Raw genomic sequence first — 15,813 nt, forward strand, 5'->3', positions numbered from 1 at the left:
GTGAAAGGAGGACGCACCACAGGGAAGTTTGCAAGCTCGAACATAATAAATACCCACACACAGCTCGAACCCCTGTTTCATGAGCCAACCTTTCCAGGTCCTAGTGGTGCACGGGTCAAACAGTTCTTGCACATTTACTCTTGACATAAGGCTGTACACATCTCTCCTCTTCTTACATTTCATCAATAGATGGGTCTAGACAACAATGTGTCTAACTGAGATGAAACCAATAGCATGTACCATACACACACATTTCTGCAACTGGGGCACAACCCACTGAGGTGTTTTTTTTAAAAAACTTTATTTTGATTTTTTTCAACATACCCCCCTGCAATTGGCATAAATAATACAAGACGTGTATACAGTTAGATTACCTCATTACGGCACTGCTGGGTACAGACATCACAGGTCAGGCTGAGTCCATGAGGAATGAAAGAATCATGATAACAGGGGATGCATATGAGGAAACAGCCGAGCACTACACCAGAACAGACCCAGCCGCCCCACTCCCTCCTCCCTCCCCATCAGACCCCGACCCCTCCGAAGAAAATAATTCAGCACTCGTCCCATCTGAATCACTGAGACAGCCCCGTAGCACACTTGACTCACCAGGCGAGCAGATCGTCCTGCAGTTTCTTGTTCCTGCGTGTACGCTGCATATGCGTCTCCTCGGCCAGAGACCACTCCCTGACATCTCTAAGCCAGACTGGCACCTCAGGAGCCCTCCGCCCCATCCAGGTGATCGCTACCCTACGTCTCGCTAATACCAACATTAATTGCAGTAGTTTGTAGGAAAGGTTCCTTTTCTTAGGTTTAGGGACCAAAGCTAATAAGCAGTGATGCGGGTTCAGGTCTATCCGAAGGCCGGTTATGGTGTTTATCCGGTCCACCACCGCCGTCCAGAAGCTCCTGACTAATGAGCAGTCCCAGGCTAGGTGTAGGAACCCCGCTCCCTCCACCCCACACCTGGGGCAGTTGTCCCCCCTGTCACCTGAAATACGCTGCAAGGAAACCGGAGTCAAATAGGTGCGATGCATAAAATTAAAGTGTGTCCGTTTGAACCGCACATTGCATGATACCTTACGTGTGAGGTTCCCTATACGCTTGCGCTGCTCCTGGTCCAGGGCGGCCCCAAGGTCTGTCTCCTAAGCCCCCCACGAGGGCGGGACTGGCGGGGTTGAATCCTGTTGCATGGCTGAATACAGCAAAGATATCAGTCTACGCCCTCTACCACAGTAAAGGAGGATGTTCAGGGTATGGGACGGCGGGTATGCTCCTGGGAATTTGGGCCAGGCAGCTCTCGCCACCTCCTGGAGGCCCCGGTAGTGTAAGTATTGCCCCCCTCCCAGACCGAAGGCCTCTTCAGCCTGTTCAAAAGACACGAAGGACTCATTGGGGTAAAGGTCAGCTAAGGTCTCACAGCCTCCCGCCGCCAGTCCCGAAAGGACATGTGTTCTTCCATGGGACTCATAGGGGCCAAGATCCACACCGGTAGCTCCCTATTAAAGGGGGCTCGTCGCAATATTTTTTCCACAAACCGCTGCCAGATCCCCGCTGTGTGGCGTACTACATACGGTAGGTCCTCGTCTGCTCCCAGTCCCCGCATCATTGCCACCTGCAATGTCTGCTCATCTGCTCTGCCGGCCAGAAGTCCCATCTCCCAACTATCAGCGTCCGCGAACCACCGTGCAGCCGGCAATATTTGTGCCGCGTACTAGTACAACTCAAATCTCGGCGCCTCCAGGCCTCCCTCCTCTGAACAATGGTATGAAGGCCAACCCTGCTACGCCGTCCCGCCCAGAGTAGCTATGTAAGCAACGTTTTAAGTGTGCGGAATACTCGCGGGGGAGAGGGCACAGAAAATTCTGGAGGACGTATAGCGTCCTAGGGAGCATCACCATCTTAGCGACGGCTAGCAGCCCCATGAGGGAGAGTGGCAGGGAGTTCCAAAAGGACACCGACTGTTGTAAGGATTTAAGAATCCGATCGACATTTCGGGCCAACAGCTGTGCATCTGTTGGAGTCACCTGGATTCCGAGATACCGGAACGCCTCCTGTTCCCAGCGCAGCCCTAGCCTCGGCAGGTCCGTCAGGGGCCCAGGACCGTAACCCTCCAGAGGGAAGATCAGGGACTTTCCACGATTAATTTTCAGACCCGAAGCCGCACCGAAGCGACCCAGGTGCTGGAGCAGGATAGGCAGCGATTCCCGCAGAGCCATTAAATGAGAGGGCATCGTCCGCGTACAAGGACACCACGTTACACGTTTCGCCCACTGTGATACCCCCACTGCGCCATTTCCGTTCGGACGTGAACCGCCAAAGGCTCTATCGCCAGGGCAAAGAGGAGCGGCGAGAGGGGGCACCCCTACCGACCCATAGAGGTGTTTAATGGGATTGGATTTGATCCTGTGCCCTGAAAATAGGTATGCGTCAGGGGCACTATAGCACTATAGCGGTAAGCAATCAACAGGAAAGGCTTTATGGCCTGTGGCGCGCAGACACACCCACCTGTAGGGAGTGCATTAACCCTCTCAGCTGTCATAAAATTCCAACCTTTTGATCAGTGTGCACACAGAAAACACAGGGGCATTCCCCGACGCGCTATATTAGATCGGAGCAGGTGGCCTGCAACAAACAAACATCCAAAGCAGGGACATTAACTCACCACTTCACATACTGGCACCCGAGACCCGCTGGGCACAGCCAGGTGTCTGCAGCAGGGACATTAACCTGCCAAGCTTTCTTGCTGAGACTTGAACCCGTGACTCTTGGTCAGACACTCATCTGGCAAACCAGTGCTCCACCCCTCCCCTCCCCGTACAGTCTGTGAACCGGGGGAGAGATGTCTGCAGCAGGCGCATTGACTCACTGATCTGCCTAGTTGGAAACACAACCCCCTAGCATCTTGCGACTGCAAATGAGGCTCGCCCCGGCCTCGCCACTCACTCCTTCATTGGTGTATGGCAGCAGAAGCCGACAGTGAAACACAACCTGGTATTTTAATCTCAGCCCCTCGGCGGAGGAAACAGGCAGCGCCCCCCTCCACGTCCAGATTTATACAAAGGGTGCAACGCACAAGGGCGCGCAGCGAGGAAGCAACAACTGAAAACACACCGTGACACAAAACACACAACGGGTACAGGGATCAACACCCGCCTCCAAAACAAACCCATTACTCACCTTCTCAAGTTCTGCAACCCCCTAGCATCTCGCGACTGCAAATGAGGCTCGCCCGACCTCGCCGCTCACTCCTTCCTTATTTTTAAATAAACAATTGAGAGAGAAAAACTGAGACTGCACCGCATTGTACGCTTTCCATGTCAAAGACATTTCAGTCCTATATTTAGACGCTTTTCTGCATTCGCGCGGCGTGCTCTGTTTTATGAGTAGGGCATGAACGGTCCCACCTACGGCTATGTATAGCTGCAATCAACTGCGGTGTGAATCCCGGGCGACGTATATATCCTCATATTGTTTTTCTCATCCTCGGAAGATATTACAATGCTGCAGTGGGGGCTTGTCCTTAGCTTCAATTAGACCCACTCGTGGCCCGGGTTATAAAGAGCGCACTATGAAGTGAACAGCCATGACTTAATGAGCGCTTCAAAAGGCAATGTGAGGGCTGAGGGTTGTAAATTGAAGCTGCTACAGGCGAGGCCTGGGAGCGGGCTCTGTACCTGGTGCCTTTTGTCAACACAAAGTTTGTGTCCTCGAGAGGCAGCAAGTCCCGTCCTTTTCAGACTGGGGTGCGTGTTTCTGACTGTTGTTTATAAAGAATGTAAGAAAGAAAGTCAAAAACACGCCCCCCAGTCTGAAAAGGATGGGGCTTAGATAGAAAGAAGGACCTCTTCTCCAATGGCTGGCCACCGTTTAGGAGGCGAGCCAAAGGAGAAGAGGGGCGGGGCTTAACCTCGCTAGTGATGTTCTCTCTACCCCATTAAGTCTCGCCGGCGAGACTGCGCATGTGCAGTCTTTCGCAGGCGGAGACCTAAAAAGCATTGCCATTTACAATACCAATACCTCACAATCTCACAAAGACATTATTCAAAATCCAAATAACCGACTAACCTATCCACCACTTAAAATGTACTCGCATGTTTCACTACACTAATTCAGCACTAATCCTCTATGGGTCCCGGAGTAGCGGGCTACTCGCCAAAAAAGCTCTGACACCTCGTCAGGGGTAGCAAGCGCTATATAAATGCAATTACAATACAATACAATTGCATTGCAAATGTTTGTTTCTGTTTACAGCTCTGACCCCTCTATATGTAAGGTAAACACACTCCCAAATGAATGTACAAGCTGGCTGCTTACACAAAAACTACTGAAAAGAATCCCTAGTTGACATGTTTTTAATACCTAAAATGTCAAGTGAAAATAAAAGATGGCAAAGACGAACATTAGACCAAGACGAGGCACCGTTGATGAAAACATTTGGATACTAGGTCAGCATTACGAATGGCCAGTAAATGGGGCCTACAGTGAAGTTAAGATAAGGTATTAGTTCCGGTTATAAAGTAATGTCCATTTGCCAACAAAGAATGGCAAATAGAGCAAATAAGTAATTTCCACATATGGTGCTCCCAGGTGCTGTGTGAGGCACGCAATGATCTAGCAGCATGAAGTCACAGGTTTCGTTCAATCAATCAATCAATCAATGACATTTATAAAGCGCACTACATACCCGTAGGGTCTCAAGGCGCTGGGGGTGGGGGGGGGGGGTGCCGCTACTGCTCGAACAGCCAGGTCTTCAGCTTCTTCCTGAAGGAGAGGTGGTCTTGGGTCAGGCGCAGGTCGGTCGGGAGGGAGTTCCAGGTCTTGGCGGCCAGGTAGGAGAAGGACCTTCCTCCTGTAGTCGCTCTTCGGATGCGGGGGACGGCGGCGAGGGCGTGGTTGGCTGATCGGAGGTGGCGTTTGGGAGCGTAGAAGTTGATTCGGCTGTTGAGGTAGCTCGGGCCTTGGTCGTGTAGGGCTTTGTGTGCGTGGGTGAGGAGGCGGAAGGTGATTCTTTTGTTGACGGGGAGCCAGTGAAGGTCTTTCAGGTGTCCGGAGATGTGGCTGGTTCGTGGGATGTCGAGGATGAGTCTGGCTGAGGCGTTCTGGAGCTTGGCGGTGGTACCGGCGTAGAGGGCGTTGCCGTAGTCCAGTCGGCTAGTGACGAGGGCCTGGGTGACGGTCTTCCTGGTCTCGGTGGGGATCCACCAGAAGATCTTCCGTAGCATGCGTAGGATGTTGAAGCACGCCGAGGAAACGTTGTTGACTTGCCTGGTCATGGAGAGGGAGGAGTCCAGGATGAAGCCCAGGTTGCGTGCATGGTCTGTCGGTTTGGGTGCGGTGCCCAGGGCGGGAGGCCACCAGGAGTCATCCCAGGCGGAGGGTGAGGGGCCCAGGATGAGGACCTCCGTCTTGTCCGAGTTCAGTTTCAGGCGGCTGGTCGTCATCCACTCGGCTACCCCTTTCATCCCTTCGTGCAGGTTGGCTCTGGCGGTGGCGGGGTCGTTGGTCAGGGAGAGGATCAGCTGGGTGTCGTCGGCGTAGGAGATTATGTTGAGGTTGTGTTGGCGTGCGATGGCCGTGAGGGGGCTCATGTAGACGTTGAAGAGGGTGGGGCTCAGAGAGGATCCTTGAGGGACGCCGCAGATGACTTCGGTGGCTTCTGACTTGTACGGTGGTAGGCGGACTCTCTGTGTTCTTCCGTCGAGGAAGGAGATGACCCATTCCAGCGCCTTGTCCTGGATTCCGACGTTGCTGAGGCGCTGTACTAGGGTGCGGTGGCAGACCGTGTCGAATGCCGCGGAGAGGTCTAGGAGGATGAGGGCCGCTGTTTCTCCGTTGTCCATCAGGGCTCGGATGTCATCGGTGGCGGCGATGAGGGCGGTCTCGGTGCTGTGATTGGCTCGGAAGCCGGACTGTGAGGGGTCGAGGGATCCATTCGACTCGAGGAAGGCGGCCGTCTGCTTGTTGACGGTCTTCTCGATGACTTTGGCTGGAAACGGGAGGAGCGAGATGGGGCGGTAATTCTTGAGTTCGGTGGGGTCCGCTGTGGGTTTCTTGAGTAGAGCGCTGAGTTCGGCGTGCTTCCAGCTCTCGGGGAAGGTGGCGGTGTCGAAGGATGTGTTGATGATGTCTCGCAGGTGGGGTGCGATGACAGCGTCAGCCTTGTTGAAGACGTGGTGAGGGCAGGGGTCGGTCGGTGATCCGGAGTGGATGGAGTTCATCGTGCGGATGGTGTCTTCGGTGCTGATCGGGGTCCAGGCGTGGAGGGTGGTGGTGGGGGGTGGTTGTTCGGTCTTGGTGTGCGTTGGTTGGTTGTTGAAGCTGTTGTGTATGTCCGCGATCTTGTTGTGGAAGTATGAAGCGAGGGAGTTGCAGAGGTCTTGCGATGGGGTGATGTCGTTGTTTCCTGCGCTGGGGTTGGATAGCTCTTTCACGATGTTGAAGAGTTCCTTGCAGTTGTGTGCGTTGTTGTCCAGCCGGTCCTTGAATGCAGTTTTCTTGGCGGCGCGGATGAGCTGGTGGTGCTTCCGGGTGGCCAGCTTGAAGGTTGTCCGGTGTAGGTTCCCTTCTCCAGACTTTCTCGAGGGCTCGACAGTTCTTCTTGGAGCTCTTGAGTTCGTCGGTGAACCACGGGGCTTTCTTGCTGCCGGGTCTGCTGGGCGGGGTCCTCAGCGGGGCGAGTTCGTCCGCGCAGTTGCTGATCCACTTTGTGAGGTTGTCGGCGGCCTGGCTGGGATTCGCTGAGCTGGCAGGAGGGTGCTGGCTCAGGGAGGTGGCGAGCTGGTCTGCTGTGATCTTGTTCCAGCTTCTGCGGGCGGCCTGTTGCTGGTGGTGGTGGGTCGTCGTTCTCTTGAAGGAGAAGTGGACGCAGCTGTGGTCCGTCCAGTGGAGTCCGGTGGCGTGGTTGAAGACGATGTCTTTGCAGGATGAGAAGACTGCGTCCAGTGTGTGTCCGGCGAGGTGGGTGGGGGTGGACAGAGGTTTCTCCTGGCCCATGTGGTGCAGTGCTCGGTGGGCTCCTATTGGAGGGGCCTTCAGGGGAGACGCGCGATGGCACAGTGCCACTACAGGGTCTGTTTTGCTGCGTGATCACAGCAGCCAATCAACAGCATTAGAAGTAAATCGCATCCCTAGCCCTTGTTCTTTAACAAGTTGTATTGTTGCAAAGACCTGCTTCGCCGAACCACCCCAGGGAGTGTTACAGAATGCGCCAACAGCAGGGCTCTGGGTTATATGATCCCGACATGGTGGCCTGACAGAGTTTACTGCACTCATTAACAGCGCTTAGTGTAAACATCACCCCTAACCCGTCTTTAGCTCGATAGCAAGGAGTGTCTAAGCGGCAAGCACAACTTTTGTTGGAATTTATTTTTTAATTTTACAATGACCATTCTTAACCGAGCCACTAGATGGCAAAAAAGGAGCTCAAATACGTGGACAGTCTGTGATTCTGTACAGTGTATTTTCCCTCCCGTATATCAGTTCCCCCTTATTAGCGGAGCGTAGGCTGCAGTATTTTTTGCTGTACTTATTACACCTCGTGTGGCTCAGAGGAATGAATAAATCTGAATCCAAGAGAAAAGTGGCTTTGATTGATTGCTTTTTCTAAATTATATGGTATGGATCAGGCATTGTAAATAAATACATTTGACTTCTTTTTAAGCTGCAACAGAGATACTTATATGAGTCCTGCTGACAATTGTTCTGTAACACATACCTACTGCCGTCTCCCTTGTATTATAACGTGCCTACGGATGTTGGTAGTAGTAAGAGACACTCGTTACATTCATTGCTTAGAAATTTTGCGCCTTCATTAGCCGACAGACCGCAACTGAGTGTCTTTCTTAGGGCAAGTCAGGCGTGTCTGGAAGAGACCCCATGCGCAAGCTAACTCTCCAGTCCAGTGGGTGGGGCCTAAGGGCGACAGGGCGGATACCAACCCTGCTTCCAGAGATGCCAGACACCAAACCAACGACAATAAGGCTCGCCAATGCGAAGCAGCGCATGCACTGCAACTCAGGCGAGACCTAAAAATGACACGCTGCTGCTGCTTCACCACAACCCACCATTTTTGTGCTGTCACCTGTAGTTCCTGCAGCTGGTCTTATGTACCATGTTTTTTACACTCTGTAGAATATGCTTTCTTCCTTCCACATATCTCACTTGGGGATGCTCACTATAATGTGGGGCCGGTCGTGCTGCGTGATGGTCTCTGCCAGTGGGGCTCTTCCTCTCTAGACTGCACCCATCCGATTGAAGACCTGTTTTGTTTATAGACCTAGTCTGCACAGACCATTCTTATCTGTGCAGTGCACCCTCCCCTGCAGACAGTCGGTGCTTGAGGAATAACTCTGAGATGCCAGAAGCCAAACCCGATATGCTATGTTCAGATCTAGCACATCTGTTTATATGCTGGAATACAATATTTGTTTCCAGCATTTTGTGCAATACTCACTGTAAGGCTGTGAGTATTGCAAATTCATTTTTGAATAAACTCCTTCATTTGTTATACTGTAATATTTCTGGTACAGAATCTGTGGTATTGCAGGAACCCTGGCTCTCGTCATACCCATGACTAACCTGCTGCCAGTGATGCCAGACACCAAACCAACGACAATAACGACTCTTAACCCCAGGTGCCATTCGTTGCACTGCTGTTATACCACACTACACTACACGTAAGGACCATTCACAGGCGCCTCTTTAAGTTCTCATGCACGCTGCCACACCAGTAAACCAACTACTCCTGCACCAACAGCACCCCTTGCTCACACATAAACAAACAAGCCACCTACTCACGCAGGCCAAATATCCCCAAACACGACACTCTTGCATGCATGTTCCTCAACACCCCTCGATCGCCAAACATGGCATGGATATATGGAACCTACAGTTCAGCCTCACTCAAGACCTGCTCTTTCTTATGGAAACATGGCTAAACCCAAACTTGGCCCTGGACATCGCTAAATCCATCCCTGCCGGCTACAAGATCACCAGGCAAGACCATCAGCACAAGCCCGGAGGTGTAATCGCCATCATATTCAAATGTGCCATCAGCATGATCTACATACAAAGACACCCACACCAGCTAAAGCTTCATTACACCCCTCTTCAAGGCAGCACATTCATCCACGCCAGAATCCTTAACTTTCACCTAGAAGTCCTCACTTTCCAAAACTCTGTGGCCCTTCTGAAAAACCTTGAAAACTTGATCTCCCTCACCCAGCACGTTACCGAACCCACCTACACCGTTGGACCCCTACTGGACCTGATTTTCTCCTGGCGGTGGAGGGTACTCCTTTCTGGAAGCCCGGGGGGGTAGGCACCCTCATGTCTTCCCCTACGTCGATGTTTGCCTGATCAAGAGTGCAGGCAGGGAGGATTGCCTAGCCACACTCAAGCTGCAGTCTCCCTGCTCCACAATCTGGGTTCACATTAAAAACCACTGAATCCCATGTTCGATCCATACATGTCCAGCTCTTTTTAGGGTCTGTCCTAAATGTAGTCCCAAGTGAATCCTACCACAACCAACAGAGGGTGTTGGCATTTCAACAACTGCTGCCTCTTTTTCAGCCATATAATCAACTTACGGTCAGGATGAAGATGGCCCCATACATTGCCATGGAAGTCCACTCCAGGAATACCTCTTGGCGAAGTGGTCACAAGTTGCGGGTTTCTGGGAAAATCTTGTCTTGGTAAAGGCCAGCACCAATCACTCTCTGCATTAGTTGTCTTTTTGCGGGCAGGCCATCCCCACAGTTGACATTACCCAGGATTTCTCTGTCGCAGGCTATGGGGCACATCTTGACCATAGGGCTGCAGTGACTGTGGCCCACTCAATACCAGGGATGTCCCATCCTCTACCTTGAGCTGCTGGCCATATGCAGAGCTCTAAAAGTCTTCTGTCTGGTCATACAGGGCAAGATAGTTTTCGCAAAAATGTACAACATGAATACAATGTATTACCTCAAGAAACTGGGCAGCACACACTCCTCGTTCACTGTCAGTACCACAACAGCTTACATCTGCTATCTGAGTACCTTCTGGAGGGTTGATAATGACTTTGTGAACCTTATCAGCAAGCTCATGAGTAGGAACTCCAATCACCAGCCCCAGAGCAGAGAATTTTTATCCCACAGATAGACCTGTTTCTCACCACCAAAAACGCAAATCCCCAAACTGTGCCTCCAGGTACCCACACTGAGTTCATCGGCAGTACACTGTGGGTTAACAGGTCAGGGATCCTTGCCTACACTTTTCCTCCTCTCTCCTTCCATATTTGGTGATGAACATCCCTCATGCTCCTCCTGGTGTCTCCTATATATCTATTCTAAGGTAAGGAATCTGCGGCTAGAAGTCTATCAGATGAGCAAGTTTTGTTTTACTTAATAGGGGACTTACAGCCTGTCTATTGCTTACCATTGGTTGGCTTAATCGTCACTCATTTGCCTACTTCTCTTTGGTCAGTGCATGGCTGCTTCTTCCCATCTGTTTGACGCTCCCCTGGCCTAGCCAAAAAACTTGTGTCCTTCCAATGTTTACCCATGTAAAGCCTTATCTGGTAGAGATTCTATCTAGCTGCAGATTCCTTACCGACCATCACAGCACTTCAAACAAGTTTTGGCATAGGGCTTTGCTTATGAGACCTGTAATGTTGCATACGACTTAGTTCACATCTTCTGTGGCTCCACGATACTGGCATGGGAATGTGGTGAGATTAAAAGGTTGTCAGTGCACTGGAGTGGTGCCTCTATAGGCACTGCGCACATCCCTTCTGGGCCGGGCGCTGCTGAGACATAGCCGACCGAAACCACCATACGGCACGCAGGGCTACTGCTCAAGAATTTCCGGATCAAGACGAATGCCTGGGGATAATACTACGGTAAGTAATCTGCAGCTACACAGTCCCTGCCTTATAAGACATTGTTAAAGGTTAATCACTTATTCTTCAGTATGACCCCCCTACAGAAAGTCATCCTACTTCTGGGGTAGGGTAATTTAATGATGGCTCTTGATCTTTACAAAAGAAATGCCTACTTCTGTATTCCAGTTCTACCTAGTTGGCAGAAAGTGTTTGTCTCCAGAAGTTAAACATGCCCTCATATGCTACATAGAACAAAACCAATATGCAGTATCAAACTGTTTGTTTCCTCTACACCCATACACTTAAGACTTTCTATATCTAAGCAAGCTATCTCTGGTTCGAAGTGTAGGTTGCCTCCAGGTTTGCTATACAATTGTAAATCTGTTTCTTGTTAACATTTCTCAGTATCATTCCACGTTAAAGAAGGGAGCTGCTATAGCCTTCTTTGTAATATACCCCATATGTATATCGATGTAACCTTTTGTTGACATTCACACTGAGAGGAGCCGAGGTGGGCCAGCCAATGTTGAAGACGGTTAACCGTACCTATTGCTTTTCGTCACTCTCCTACATAAGAGGAAGCAACGCTGCTGTTCAGTTGGAGCACACCATGTGGTCTGCAGAAAAACCTGCTACAAATCTAAAACCTTTCATTTGGTTTGCAGCTTGTTGTGTTATAGGTTCACATGCACTTCCACCTCTCCTGAATGAAAAGCAGTAGAGTTTCTGGTTCTAACCTTTCATTCTTTACTTCACACCGATACATAGATAACTGTTGCAATGTGGGAATAATTTGTAGTCTACGGAATCTGCATGCTGATCCATTTTGTATTTCTGGAACGTGATCACGAGTCATTCTTAAAACAGAATAAAAAACTTTAAATAAAAACAAGTTTGTTATAGTCTGAACCAAACGTAAGTGGCCAGATAGTGCACACCATGTGATCTGCAATGCAACAATCGACAAACGGATTGTTAGAAGTAAAGCTTTTTTGTCCTTGTGCAGGATAGGGTCCGGGTTAGTGGCTGTGGATTGAGCTACATTTGTGTTTGAACATCTTCTATATATTTAAATTAATTTTATTCTGAAGATGTGTGTACTTGAACACTGTATATATTGTAATATTTTCATTAAGTTGGTGGCAGAAGCAGAACATCTAGACCTTTTTGTGACTATATACTAATTTATGGGAATAACCAGCGTGAATAATTCTGTTGATTTTAGAACCTGACAGAGTTTAATACAGCCCACAACAAGCGAATATCCACGCTCACAATAGAAGAAGGCAACCTGGACATTCAGAGACCCAAACGAAAGCGACGGAACTCGAGGGTCACATTCAGTGAAGATGATGAAGTTATCAATCCGGGTGAGTGGTTGACGTGTTACTGCCTGTCTGTTTGGACACTGAAAGACTGGCATACTTTGGGGCTTGTTGCGTACCCTTAATTGTCTAGTTTGGGGAAATCTCTGCATTTAAACTACATTATTTCATTATTGGCCCTCTCTACAGTTTGCCCTGTTTGAAGTCTTCCTACAACAGCTATAGATGTCTGTTGCAGACAGCATTCCTTACAATACAAGACAGAGTGGGCTTTGGGTGTCAATTTGATGTATTTCTTGTCTCACAATTCCCTCTTCTCTATTGGATGGCTTTCCTTCCGACTTCTGGTTGTCCTGCTCCTGGAGCAATACCTTTAGTTTTGATTGGCTAAGGTTTTTTGTTCCACCAATAGCATCATGGTACTAAACTTCTTGTATTTTCCCTTAGTTAGCACTCCATGAGAGTAGCGGTCCCGCTACCTACTTTGTTAGCTGTGACATTGCACTCTATTGCTTTCCCTCATTCATCAAAACCTCCCAATTACATCTCTTCTCTCACATCCATGCACAACCACTACTCTATAATGAAGTAGGGCATCTTTGTGATGCCCTGGAGGTTATCCCACATCACTTTTCTGTGCTTCTTATCTCTTTGCTATAATCTTCTCTCCCTCCCCCATTCTGTCATACTGGCTTTTTCTATTGTCTTTACTAATGCTGGGTGCTTTTAAAATATGCTTGTATTGGCTGATCCAATAACTGTGACCAACCATCTTGAAAGTATAGAGAATATGGTTTCTACATTTTAAAGATGGCTGCCACATTCCATGATTCAGTTCGGCGGCTATCATGAGAGTATATAAACCAATGTATTCATACTTTTAAGGTGGCTGCCGTTTATTGACACGGTGGCTGTTTCATTTCATTGGTGGGTTTCCTCACACAATTAACCCACTGGCCTTTTGCCAGATTTGGGAAGCTAACCGTTTGATACAGTAAAAGGAAATCGAGCTTGCCTCAAGTGTGCAGTGGCATATCACAAATTATCAACCCCTGCTGAATTTATATAAACCTCAACAGTGGGAAAATATTGAAGCTCTTTTCAATACATGCTTGAGTAACATAAAAGAAGGCCACATCTAGAGACAAATGGATGCCCACTATGAAGCTGGTGGGTATTCTGCTACAAGCTTAGTACTGTGGTGTCATTTGTGGCTGCAAATAATAAAGGAAATTATGAGTTTCATGATTATCTGCTAGTCCTACAGAATTAACCTATTAACGTGCTCTTGAGGCTGCATTTGTCCTTTCCCTAGTGTGACTAAATGTGAATTGGTAGTTTATTTATTCTGTCAAGGCACTGCCGCTAGGTATTGCTATTTAAGACTCAAACAGTCATACACTTCTGTGATTTAAACCAGACTAGAGTAATCAGTAATAGTATTGTAGGTCGCTCCAGTTACGTTTTATTTATCCAGTGAATGTTGAGTAGCTTTAATCGCATCAGTAGACCTTGTTATTCCTTGTAGTTTATATAATGCCTACTGTTTTTCGGATGTATTATATCCTTCGCCAGGGGATGCTTTTTGTAGCAGAATTCATTCTACAAACAAACCTAAATATATACGCTCTGTATCCATAGATACACGACAGCATTTGATTATGCGGTGTTACTACTAACCCTGGGCGTAGTTCGCGAAGTAGCGCTACGCGTAGCTATGCGAAGTGCACTACGCGCTACACGTAGAACTACGCGAACTGCGTAGTACCCTGTTCGCACTGTGCAAGATGCCGTTTTCAATGATTGCACAGTGCGAACAAGCATCCGGCACTGTGCAATCATTGAAAACTGCATCTTGCACAGTGCGAGCTGTAGTTTTCTGCTGCTCGAGGAGATTTTTACTCGAGCAGCAGCTGGTAGTTTCTCATCGCGAGCATATGCGACCACTCGCGATGAGAAACCTGACCTCCCCGCGTTGAGAATCTCGGCGGGAGGTTTATTTTCCATGCTCGCGATCGGCAACTTGATGTTGCTAATCGCGAACGAGGAAAAAGTCTCGGCATGATGTCTTTTTGCTTGCTCGCGGTCGCCAACTTGACGTTGAGGACCGCGAGCAAGAAAAAATGACTGCTGCATTAATCTACGCTACGCGTGTTTGGACTGTGCTACATGCATGTTGCGTAATGCGAAGTTGCGCAAACTACGCGATCGTAGTGCTCTGCCCAGGGTTAGTTATACATGATGTCAGTTAACCCAGATGTGCTAGTCAAATTACAAGGTGTCTATACAGGTGTTCAATTTTTTCCAGTTGACACAGAATTTTATGTTGATCACCAAACTCATGCTGTTACTATAAAGTGCCTGTTTAATTGCAGTAAATGCAAGATAAATGGCAATTCAAAGAACGAAAAACCCCAAGTCCTGTTTGGTATATGTGTTCGTACTGTGCTTAAGCTGCAAGCGTCTTTTGTAAACCATACGATTTACAACCGTCAAGTTATCCCAAACATGCAGTAGAACAACCTGCTCAAACAGTACCTGCAGTGCACATAGAGATTGTGCACTCCATTGGTGGGGCTCTCCAGCAACCAGCGTGATTTCCATACAACTAAATTACAATGCTAACATGCTAATTGCAAACTAAGAAAACACTTACCAAGAATTGAAGTTTCACTGTACTTAACGGTGTCACCAAGCGTGGAATGCGACTTTTTCCCTTGATTAGTTACTCAATAGAGCACAGGGATGCCAAATAAACCAACAACCTCTACGTGAGTCGCTTAACATACGAGATACGTTATTTGTTGTTGGAGTAGTTGAGTGTAAAGAAGCGTATAGTGGCATACACTTACAAACATGCAGTGTAAACTAAAGAGCTAGCAAATTACAGAAATGTCAAGCATGGCACACTTAAAAAGTGGAAACCGTGTGTATTAAATGTGCTTAATAAACTTGACCCTAAAAGCATCTACGATGGAACAGTCTGTAGGACAATCCCTGAAGATGTGTTCATGAGGTGTCACAATCAATCACTTTTTACAATAAGGGGCTGTCCCTTGAATGGCGCATTGGCGGATCTTCACATTGAACTGAAATGCAAATAGGTCTGCATTGAGTCTGTTTTAGGTCTCATGCGCTGTCTCTTCAAGGCATTTAGTGAGTGTCTTTTAAAAGTGCCACCAGAGGTTTTTGCTGGCCTCAAGCTTGCGGTTACGCGTGCACGCATCTGCAGCTTTCAGCGCCTGATCGCGATCAAATTCACTTTCGCAAGCACACAACTCCCGCCCCCTGACCCCACCCCCCCCCCCCCCCCCCCCAACAGATCGCGTCTCGCGACCGCTCGCGCACGGCCAAGGCTTGTTTGGTTTTGGGCTTACTCTGTTATTTAAATACCATTAGTGTTCTCTGCTGCTACCCTGTGAACTTTGTTTTACTTTCCCCATGTCTCGCTTCCCACGCGCATTCTCACTTGCGTTTTAGTTGCTGGTCATAGACCATGTTCAGAAATGGATCCAGTGGCATCAATATGCAGGCTTCTTTGTCACCGAAGAGACACACTAACACATCCAAAAGCAGTTCGTAAGTCAAGGAGGATTTTCTTTACTTTCCTTTCTCCCAGAGGAA

At 48.8% G+C, this 15,813-nt stretch overlaps 1 protein-coding gene across 1 annotated transcript in view; it reads left to right on the forward strand.

Moving 5' to 3' along the window:
- PPP1R8 (protein phosphatase 1 regulatory subunit 8) overlaps positions 1 to 15,813 on the forward strand; it is a 132,160-nt gene that overhangs the window by 75,040 nt on the left and 41,307 nt on the right. The window contains exon 5 of the mRNA XM_086957487.1: positions 12,090 to 12,234. Coding sequence (XP_086813613.1) covers positions 12,090 to 12,234 — 145 coding nt within the window. The remainder of the gene's footprint in view (positions 1 to 12,089; positions 12,235 to 15,813) is intronic.

This window comes from Lissotriton vulgaris, chromosome 2_1, assembly GCF_964263255.1.
Source record: "Lissotriton vulgaris chromosome 2_1, aLisVul1.2, whole genome shotgun sequence".
Classification (NCBI taxonomy): domain Eukaryota; kingdom Metazoa; phylum Chordata; class Amphibia; order Caudata; family Salamandridae; genus Lissotriton; species Lissotriton vulgaris.